The following is an 11230-nucleotide window of genomic DNA, read 5'->3' as shown; positions in this document are numbered from 1 at the left end:
CACAAACCTTCATTATACCTCGACCATACTAGGTTCTAGGGAAACAGGCATCTTTACCTTTGAAGGGTTAGCAGAATAAATCACCAAAGTGAGAACATTTATAATTCCTACACACTGTCAAAACGCATCTCTTCTAAGGAGCTTTGCTAAGAGTTCCTTAGCAAACCCCCCCCCCATCATTGTCAGCCTTGATCAACAAGCCAGACTCCCTCCTTCACCTCACTGTAGTTGAGCCCCACCCCCACCCCCGGTTGTGTGTGTTTTAATTTTGAAACCAAGTATGCAGGCTAGCCTCTAATTTACAGTTCTCCCACCCCGGGCTCCCAGATGCTGGGATTATAGGCAGATACAACAACATTATGTTCAAACTTCTTCAAACTCACTATCCTCAGACCCAAAGAGAATTAACGATTTGTCCAAAAATAAAATAAAGGCCCGGGAATACAGCATTTGTCTAGCCTGCCCAGGGCCCCTGGTTTAATCCCAGTATTGGGGGAAATATTTTAAAGTTAAAGACAATAGATGATATGTATATATACTTCCACGTTCTGGCTAATGGTCTATGCACTTATTAATATAACCTTTTCTAATTTTGATAATAATCTATGAGAGAGGCATCTCACGCCCCATTCTGTGAAAGAGGAAGGAGGCATAGACTTAACTTGCCCCACTGCATACCAAGCATAATTAACTTTAAAGTCGTGTATGTGTGGGTCTGCAAGCATATGCACACATGAGTGTGCTGTCACTAGAGCCCAGAAGAGGGAGTCGGACCCTCGAATTAGCTAGCGTTAAAGACATGTACGTGGGTGCAGGGCACGGAACTCTAGACCTGTGTGTGTAAGAGCAGCCAAGGCTCTTAATTGTTGAGCCATCTCTCCAACCGCTTACTTTTAAACTTAGTTTTGGTTTACACCTAGTCAGGGTCAGTGCTAAAAAGAGATCGGTGTGATTCCCAGGCCCAAGTACTTTTCTGACACTCAGTGTGCTTGTTTCACTCTTCCCATTTAAGTGGGAGCTCAAAGACGGTCTTAGTAGGTACGCAGTACATGCTCAGTGAAAAGCCTGTTCCATCTCACAGATGGCAGAGTGGATCAAGATTTACTGAGAAAGAGTACTAGGGATTGAATCCAGGGCCTTTCGTTAGCGTTAGGCTAACGTGCCACCACTAAAAAAACCAGACACTCTAAATCTACAGTCCTACAATGATTTAAACGAGACAACAAACAAGAGCAACAGACCATCCTTCCCTTCCCTATCCAAGGAAGGTCCCTCCATCCGCTTCCTTCCTTGGCCCAGCATCCATTCTGCGCTCCGTCCTCCCAGCCAGCAGGTGCCCCTAGACCCCCGGCTCCTCCTCCTCCGCCGTCACAGCCTTGTCTCCCCCCTCCCTCTACAGCTTCCTGTCGGCGCGATCCGGGCCCTGGGCTGTGGGCGCCCAGGCGCCAGAGGCTTCCTGGTGCGCTCCGCCAGGTAACAGCGTTCGCCGGAGGGATGGGCACCGGCCTGCCCTTGGCGCAGGCGGGGAAGGAGCGGGCGGGCGGCCAGGTGCGCGCGGGCTCCTCTGCCCCCGGGGTGCCGGGGCCTCTCCGCGCCAAGCTTTGGGCACCCGGCTGGATGCCTAGATAACGGTCCAGGATGGGGCGATCCGGGTTAGAAGTCGGGCGTGGTCCAGGAGTTGGGCACGTCCCTCCGGGGGATGCGACCTTGCTACTGGCTCAGAGTCCTGGGCTGCAGCTCGCCGGAGGCCCGGAGCCAGGCGCCCGCCCAGCGCCGAGGTTCTCCGGGATGGGGGAGCCTGGGCACCGAGCTTCGAGGGCCTGGGAACCTCCCAGACCCCACACCAGACACGCAGGCTCAAGGTCACAGAGCTGTGTCTGCAGTTTACAAATGCCTGCTTTTTTACTGGGGTGTTTGTAAATGGGCTACTGTTTTCTCTCTTGGGCCAGGGAATTAGGATTCAGAGAAGAGGACTCTAAAAATACTAATCGCCGAGTCCCAATCAGCTGATCCGCCTTACTGGCCAGTGACCCTGGCCTTTGAAAGGAAGAGGGACAGAGCTTTTCACTTGGGTACTTTGTATGTCTGAAGATTGGCCTAGAAGTTTCAGAAAATGTGTCTTAGAACTGAACTGACCTCCCCCTCCCCCCGCCCTGTTCCCTAATTTTAGTTTAAACACATTCTTCAGGTTAAAGAGATTTCCCCACTTACAGGTTTTGATGGACACCTACTGTTTTTTTGGAACGGGAACCTGATTTCTCATGAAAGCTGGACAAAACTTGCCCTTTGCCCAAACCCTCTCTGGATAACATTCCTGGGAGTGGCTCGTGTATTGAGGGGTGTTGGTCTGAAAAGGGTGAGCGGTTAAGTGCAGCCATGCAGAGAATTCCTGCAGAGATGAGAAGCGTACTTGACGTGTTTGGGATTTCTTTTCTTATTTGTGCTTTCAACAGAGGAGCTAATGTATATTAACAATGATATGTTGGTCTTTTGGGAGTCTCTTCTGTATGTCTAAAGTAACTCAGTGTTGATTATTGTTTAAATGTATAAGCAAAAATTCTAAAATGTAAAATTTCTGACTTTACCATCCATCTTTCTATCATCCATCTATCTATCTATCTATCTATCTATCTATCTATCTATCAATCAATCATTTTGAAACAAGGTCTTACTTTGTAGTCCCATCAGGTCTGCAATTCTCTGTGTTGACAGGCTGAGCTGCACCTCTAGGTGATCCTGCTGCCTCTGCTGCACCAATGCTGGGATTATAGGCTTCCGCCAGCTACTTTGCTTCACTTTTAACCGAATTCTTGCCTTAAGGATATTTTTGGTATCTCAACATCTACTTTAAAAATCCCTTTGCTTCCTTGTTGATAAATAATAGAGTTGGGATACCTTCCAAGATGTCTGGAGTCTTTGTTTGACTCTCTATTTACGTGTACCTCAAGTTTTGATTTTCACTGATAAACCTATGACCCAAATATCCAGACCTCAGCCAAATTTAGTTTCAGTTTAACCACATTAAAATGTCTGGTGTCATGTGACTTCTAGCAGAAACCAAAGTGGTATTTTATTTATTTATTTATTTATGAGAGCTTTGCATATGGAGGCCAGAGGTCAACCTCTGGTGGTATTCCTCTGTCCCTGTCTACCTTGCTTTTTGCGATAGGGTTTCGCCAGGCAGTGGTGGAGCACACCTTTGATCCCAGCACTTGGGAGGCAGAGGCAGGCGGATTTCTGAGTTCTAGGCCAGCCAAGGCTATACAGAGAAACCCTGTCTCTAAAAACAAACAAACAAACAACAACAACAACAACAAAACAAGAGAGAGAGAGAGAGAGAGAGAGAGAGAGTTAGTTTCTCAACAGGAACTCATCTGCCTCACTCTCCCCTGCAGAGGTTCCTAGCATGTACTGCTGTGCTTGTCTTCACTCCCCTCTGTGGTGTGGTGAAACACAGGTGCCCTACCACTGAGCTGTATCCCTAGTCCTTTCTCATTCTATTTTGAGGCATGGCTTCTGTAAATAGTCCAGGCTGGTCTTGAACTTGCTATGTAAACTAAACTAGACTTTAAACTTAACATCTTCTCAACTCAGCCTCCTGAGTAGCTGGGATTATAGGCACACACCAATCCCTGGCTAGCGCTGGGATTTGTGAAGTGTGAGCACATTACCAGATGCACATGCTTCATAGACTGTGTGTCACTGTCCAAAGTGGGTAATCTCTGAAAGGTTATTATTGATAGTTGGTCATCATTAGTTGAGTGAGGAATTACCTTAATGATTCAGAGGACAGTTGTTGGTTTCCAGTTCACAACTTTCGTCAGGTGCCAAAGTCGAATCTCTAGTGGGCTTGGAGTTATAAACAAAGCAGCCACATTTACTTAGAAAAGTCTTGGATTCGTGTGGAGTGAAGAGTTTCAGTATCAGTACAGGCCCTGTCTTCATATTATTTTTAATAATAGCAATTTGGGCATGTGCACAAAATGAGCTTCTGCTGTTTTCTTGGGGTACATTCTTTGTTCTCCTGGTTTTGGTCTCTTCTGTCATAGGATGGCCGTAGGTCTGTGTGTGCAGGTGCTGTGCAGCCTGGGTGGCTGGCTCTCACTCTATACATCTTTCTGCTGCTTGAATAAACACCGAAGCTGTGAGTGGAGCTGTCGGCTGGTGACCTTCACCCACGGAGTCCTCTCTATAGGCCTGTCTGCTTATATTGGCTTCATCGATGGTCCTTGGCCTTTTACCCACCCAGGTAGGTAGAAGGGACATTAGAGATATTTCCTAAGAGATTTATGATTTAGGGACTTGAAAAAAAAAAAAAAAAAACTCGTGTCACATTAAAGAATAATTCCCATTCTAATAATTTGTATTGCAAATCTTCATTGTCAACTTTGAGATTGTGTGGGTCTAGCTTCTGCTTTTCATAATCCTTGTGTGCTGCTGGGGTTCTTTTCTTTTCTTGCCTTTTTTTTTTTGTTGTTGTTGTTGTTATTGGGGATTGAATGTAGGGGTATGCACATTTAGGCAAATGCTCTACCACTGGACTGTGAACCTGGTCTCTTCTCTGTTTCCTTATTTATTTGTTTGTTTAGCTATCCATCTAGCTGTTTGTTTGGCTATTTACTTTTTGAGAGGGTCTCACTAAGCTGACCAGGCTGGTCTGGCTACCCACTCTGTAGTCAAAGCCGGCCTGGAATTTACAAGCTTCCTGCCTCAGCTTGCTGAGTTGCTGGGATTATAAGCTTGTACAACTTTGTTGTTGATTTTTTTTTTTTTCCCCTAGAGGCAGGATCTTGTTTTATAGCCCAAGATGGCCTCAAATTTGTAATCTTCTATCAAATTGAAATGAAATAAAGTCTTAAGTTTTGTGTTTTATTTGAGGGTTCTTAGTGATTTCAAGTATGTCAGGTCTTTGTACTGCATTTTCTTGGACAGGAGGACACTCTACTTTGGAAGTTCTCTCTGGAGTCTGCTTTCATGATGAGTTAGAGTTGCCAGTGTCCAATAACCTAATTCTCTAGGTTAATAAATCAATCTGACATGCATGATAGAGTGGCCCAAGGGTCTGGAAACAAACCTATAGCTAGTTAAAAAGGAGGGAATTAGAATATTCACTGAAACAACAAAGTAAGTATTTTATGTTCTTCCATAGGAAAGATACTGTGGTTGAACAATCATTCATTAAAGTCTTTGAGGTTTTATTACTATTTTATTATCTTTCTTGATATCCTTCTGAGACAGAGTCTCACTGCCCAGGCTTGCATTGAGTTTACTCTGTAGCCCCTGTCTGTAATCCATAGCCTTGGAGACTGAAGTAGGGAGACTGCTAAAAGTTCCAGGCCAGCCTTAGCTACATAGCAAGTAGCAGGAAGACCCTGTCTCAAAAAGCAAAAATAAAAGCAAAACAAGAAAGACCACCATTGTAGACACTAACTTGGTTTGTTTGTGTTTTGGAGACAGGCTCTCGTGTAACCCAGGCTGGCCCTGACTCCCTGTGTAGCCCAGGCTGGCCTTGCCCTGATCCTTCCTCCACCACCCAAGTGCTGAGATCGTAAGGCTAGATTTTAGGTTTTGTTTAATTGTTATCATTTTTAAAAGCTCTAGCCTGTCCCTGCTTTGGGCCTCTTTCGTGGTTCAGAAAGGTTTGAGAGACAGTGGCAGAGGACCCCTATGGAGGTGGCCCAGTTCCTAGCCATGTCGTCTTCTGTCTCGATCTGTTTCAGGCTCACCGAACACACCTCTCCAAGTTCACGTTCTGTGTCTTACCTTGGGCTACTTCATCTTCGACTTGGGCTGGTGCATCTATTTCCAGTCTGAGGGTGCCCTGATGCTGGCTCATCACACATTGAGCATCCTGGGGATCATTATGGCCCTAGCGCTTGGGGAGTCGGGCACAGAGGTCAACGCCGTTCTCTTTGGAAGTGAGATCACCAACCCGCTGCTCCAGATGCGATGGTTTCTCCGGGAAACTGGCCACTATCACAGCTTCACGGGGGATGTGGTGGACTTCCTCTTTGTGGCTCTGTTCACTGGCGTGAGGATCGGTGTGGGCGCTCATCTCCTTTTCTGCGAAATGGTCTCACCCACCCCCAAGTGGTTTGTGAAGGTCGGGGGTGTGGCGATGTATGCCGTGTCTTGGTGCTTTATGGTTAGCATCTGGCGCTTTGCGTGGAAGAAAAGCATCAAGAAGTACCATGCGTGGAGAAGCAGACGGAATGAGGAGCGATAGCTAAGACATAACGGGCATCTGAAGATGCACTAGCCAAGGCTTGTTCCCAGTCAATGGATTGGGTTGAATTGGCTATGGGACCAGGGTCAGAAACAGAGCTGAGCTTATAGGGCTTTAAAAGCGACCTTATAGAGAGAGCACTTAGGTTTTGAAAAAGGGCTAAAGGTATGTTCATCACTTCAGTTTCTAGGCTGAGCACATGCAGTTTTGAAACACCTTCTCCCGTAGTGGCATCTGTGCACCCTCAGTGATGATTGACAAGTGGGCAGAACTCTATAGTGATGGCCACTGTCGCTTGTTTTTGGGTCCCCATGTTCATGGGAAGCCTTGATATTCAGACAGTTTGGAAAAGAACTTGAGTCAAGTCAGTGCTGTTTCTTGTTCTTTTTGGAAATAACTCCTTTCCCACGCTCTCGATTCCCACGAGACATTTTAAGTATGTTCATCCCATGTAAAGGGAGGGACTCTCAGGAAGGGACATGGGTTAGGCATTCAAGTATTTGTGAAAGGGAGCTGTTATGCCAAGAGGGACAGAAGGTGGGAGTGAAGCCATCAATGGCAGGAACTTTCCACTGAGCCTCCCTTTACTGACTGTGTCGGAGGTTCCCAAGGGCACCCTTGGCTTCCATGATTAATCAAGAAGACTCGGGGCTTTGATCTATGACGATGAAAGGATATGGAGACGACTCAGCAAAGGGAAAAGGAACCTTTGTCAAAGCTCATGGGATCTAAGCACTAGCTAGCTCCTAGTCTCCTATTTGGATGTACAGGAGTGATTCATGACAACACACATGAAAGTCATCAAACACTTGGTGTCCTGAGCTTTTATGGCAACAGGTCACGAAGGCACCTTCTAAATAGCCTAAGGCAAAATTCAAGATTCCCCATAGTGGTCATTTGGCGTAAACCATAGTGTTTCAGAAACAGCAAGCAGCGAGGGCAATCTTAACCGTTTCTGGTGGGAGCCCTCTCCAACCTTGCAAGCAGACCTTTGCACGGATAGCAGCTCAGGATTCCTATGTTAACTGCGTGCACAAAAACTGTAGAGCTAGTGCTTTGGGTGCAGATGGTGAATGAGATGTGGGTAGATTTAGATTTACTTGGTCCAGTCGTACGGGTTCTGCCCTACCAGGAAAAGTATGCCAGTTCTCAGGGCTTTTGTGAATTAATCGGCTAGGCATGAGAGGCCAGGGCTAAATTCCACGGGGATTTACCATGTGGATTCCACTGGACTTGAGATAGAGTTCAGGTTTCAGCTCCTGGTACACACTGTAAACTAGAACCAAAGATTTTAATGTAAGTATTAGCCTCAAGCTATTTTCTTCCTTCCTTCCTTTCTTCCTTCCTTCCTTCCTTCCTTCCTTCCTTCCTTTCTTTCCTCCTCCCTCCCTCCCTTCCTTCTTCTTCTTCCCCTTTCTCCTTTCTCTTTGTTTTTGATACATGCCCTTCCCCCCCCCCCCTTTTTTTTTTAAAATCACCTTTTCCCTTCTCCTGAGACTTCTCCTGAGACTCCTGGTCTTGCTTGTGTAGTTCAGGCTGGCCTTGAACTCTATTCTGCTTAAGCTTCCTCAGTGCTGGGAATCCTGTACCACCATGCCTGGCTCCAGTGTAGGGCTTTAATGGGGGAAAAAAAAGTATTATTGTTTATGTATTTGTTATTTTTACCATGATATTTAGATCAATGGTGACTGGTTAATCCAGGTGGTAAGCCAGGAAATGGTTAACGGTCAGTGAGTAATGTCAGTTCATGCCATAGTCACTGGGGACACTAACCCAATGAGTGAGTGGCATTGGCTACAGAAACCTGTCACCGGGGCAGTCGGAAACACATCGACATTCTCGAAAATGGAAAGGTCTTTGAACAGTGGGACCTTTAAGGTGACTGTTACGTAGCTAAAGAGGTATCGTGTAGCTGTTTTGCTTTTGTTTTCTGGACAGATAGCACCATGCCCCCCTTTTCTCTGACTTGTGTTCCAGATATGCTGGTGGTGTGTTCCTTTCCAGCAAAACTTCGAGCAGAAATGGAAACTGGGGAAATGCTGATTTCAGCAAAAGCATAGTCAGAAAGAGTGGCTTGGCACAGGGACATAAAGGAAAAAACAAAACAAAACAAAACAAAACAAAACAAAACAAAACAAAACTGGCTTTTGTATTTTGGCACCATTGCAACCTGCTCCAGACCAGACAAGTGAGCAGGCTTAATCTAATACTGGCTCCTTTCTCCCTCCCTCCTCAGAAGTAAAGGATTGTAGATCTTTCTGTTTGAGGCCAACTCAAGGAAATGCCTGTCGGGTTTTATTTATTTATTTTTTGATAACAAGACACCTAAACAAGTGCTAAGTGGGGAGGAATTCCTTATTTCAGCTCTTCTTGATGGTCTAACTAGTAACTATGAGGAAATTCAGAGATTAAACACTCCTGTGAAGATGACCCAGCAGTTAAGAGGTTGCCTGTTTTTACTATGCAGGTAAATGAAGGGCAGATTAGTGTTCCTCGTGTCCCCAGACACAAAAGGGAACACTTACTTGCATTTGAATTACTGTGTAATCATCCCTGATATTGCTCAAGAAGGATTTATATTTCAATACGATTTGTACTAAATTTTATAAAAAAAAATAAAATAAAATAACTTTATATAAACCTAGACTCTGCCTTTGTCTCTTTGTTGCAGTTTTGCCAAGGAGAAAAGCCACTCCAAAGTAGGAATGTTGGCATCTATTCATACTTAGTGGTGACAGTAATCTGCTTCTTAGCATTAATCATTTCTATTATTTATTTATTTATTAAAAGATTTATTTATTTCATGTATGTGAGTACACTGTAGCTGTCTTCAGACACACCCGAAGAGGGCATCAGATCTCATTACAGATGGTTGTGAGCCACCATGTGGGTGCTGGGAATTGAACTCAGGACCTCTGGGAGAGCAGTCAGTGCTCTTAACCACTGAGCCATCTCTCCAGTCCCCTACTTTTTATATGGAAGATAGCAATCAGCACATAATCAGCACAGAAAAATAATTTGCCTAAAAGAGGAAGAATAAATTCTGATCTTACCACCTGTTGGAGCAGTTGCTCCCCCACCCTGGCCCCCCAAGTGCTTCAAGCATGCAGACAAGCACTCTACCCCTGAGCTCTGTCTTCATTCCTACTCCCCTTTTTTGAGACAGGGCTTTACTCTGTAGCACAGGCTGACCTGAAACTCACTAAGTAGCCTGCCTCCAAACTCACAACTAATCCTCCTACCTCAGCCTCCCAAGTGATGGGAGTAAAAGTGTAAGCTACCATATTCAGCTAGACAGTAGATTTCTAGTGTTTAGAACAGTCCTGGACATAGTAGGTCCTTAATAAGCACACTGAAACATTGAATAAGAGGACAGATGTGACCTGTTCCATTGGAAATTGCATATCCAGGGATTGGGTCTCTGGTGCCACCCTCCTAGGTAAAGGGCTACGTATGACCTAGGGAAGGGGCCTTGGTTTGCTTGGCTCTTCTGAAGGCATTCCATAGGTGGACTATTAGTGGAACCGTTATAATGAGCCTTTCATCAGGATATTAAAAAAAAAAATCAGAACCTTGTGAATGATTAGAGATTTTCATTGAAACAGTAGTTATTCAGTCCTTTGCTGACCATCTTCTGAAAGCTTTCCCACAGCAAAAACGCCTTCTTTGCTCACAGCTAGAACCTTGGGGCTGTTCAATTTGGAAAGTTGTTGAAAAGAGCCTGCCAAAAGGTTTTGTATGCAAGGAAGAGAAGGTGGACTAGGAAGTGTTCCCAGTTCGTTTTACTCCCGAAGAGCTCGAGCATTGAGGCAGACTGGAAAGGAAGCTGGGAACTTAATTTTAAAATTCATGATTTGATGAGTCGTCAGACCCCATTCACCTGATCCTTGTCCTGTGACATTATTAGGACAAGGGAGAGGAGGACAGTACATTCAAGAAAACTCGATTAAGCTTTGGGAGAAGGTTCACATTTCGTTCATTGTATATAGATTTTTTTTTTTTTTTGGAACTCTTTCCAACCATAAGAAACAAATGGAGTCTTCAGGCTAGAATTGCCATGTTTGGGATTTACCAGCAGATGGCAACGCGTCCAGGTCTGGTCATTAGGAAAGTGGCTTGGAACTCCAATCTGCTTCTATTCTTTCCAAAAATAAACATTACAAAATTAGCTGGCTGTGCCCCGAACTTTAAAAAAAAAAAAAATCCAGCAAGAGAGTCATTTCAGGCTTCTGTTTATCTTTTCCCCCTTTCCCCCATTCTAACGTCACCTTGAGCTCATGCATCTATTCAGAGATAATGATCCAATCCTTTCGCGAACTGTTGTGGAATGACTTAGAAACAGCATTATTAAGAGGTAATTGTTTCCTCTCCACACCCACTGTTTATTAGATTTGATTTCCACAAAATGGCCGAAGTCTCTTCCCACCTACACGGATTGAAAGCTCAGAAGTCTTGAAGATAATTGTATAAAAGGAATAGCCACTTGATGTTTACAGGCAGAGTGGGAGAACTATATTGTGTCGTGGTACTTCATTTCCTCAGGGGCAGATTTAGTCAACCATAAAACTACATGGTTAGCTGAACGTCTCTACCCCATCGAAAAAGAAACCGGAAAACATTTTGGGAACTCTTCAAAGGGATCCCTAGTGCTGTTTACCGGACAGATGTATTTCTTCTTCCATCCCTTTTCACAGCAAGCTTATTAACTTGCCGTGGAAAGCACCATGCTTTCTCGATTTGGCAAATAATACAGTTCATTTTGCCAAGGCAAAACAGCCTAAAAGCAATATTTATATCAAGAACTCCTGGCTCAAGTGTGGGGGCCCAGATCCTTTCTCCACAGCCTCTTCTGGCCATCGCCCCTACCCACACCTCTCCATGCTGCGGGGCTAGGCCAGCAGGTGCCCCAGGTGAGTGGCCCACCCCAAACCTGTGTGTGTGCAGGTTTGCCTAACACCATCGGGGCCGTGGACCTGGGCTCGCAGGCAGTCATCAAAAGCATTT

The 11230-nt window shown here is 45.1% G+C and overlaps 1 protein-coding gene across 1 annotated transcript; it reads left to right on the top strand.

Moving 5' to 3' along the window:
- Window positions 1-1257: 1257 nt before the first annotated feature.
- On the top strand, window positions 1258-8367 carry Tlcd5 (TLC domain containing 5). The gene is made up of 3 exons (XM_076924806.1): window positions 1258-1473; window positions 4050-4249; window positions 5721-8367. Exons 2-3 carry the CDS (start codon window positions 4051-4053, stop codon window positions 6224-6226), a joined length of 705 nt encoding a protein of 234 aa, XP_076780921.1. The 5' UTR covers window positions 1258-1473; window position 4050; the 3' UTR covers window positions 6227-8367.
- Window positions 8368-11230: the final 2863 nt, after the last annotated feature.

This window comes from Arvicanthis niloticus, chromosome 26 (assembly GCF_011762505.2).
Source record: "Arvicanthis niloticus isolate mArvNil1 chromosome 26, mArvNil1.pat.X, whole genome shotgun sequence".
NCBI classification, from domain to species: Eukaryota; Metazoa; Chordata; class Mammalia; order Rodentia; family Muridae; genus Arvicanthis; species Arvicanthis niloticus.
The sequence above is the reverse complement of the archived record's forward strand: the minus strand, read 5'-3'. Positions and strand labels throughout refer to the sequence as shown.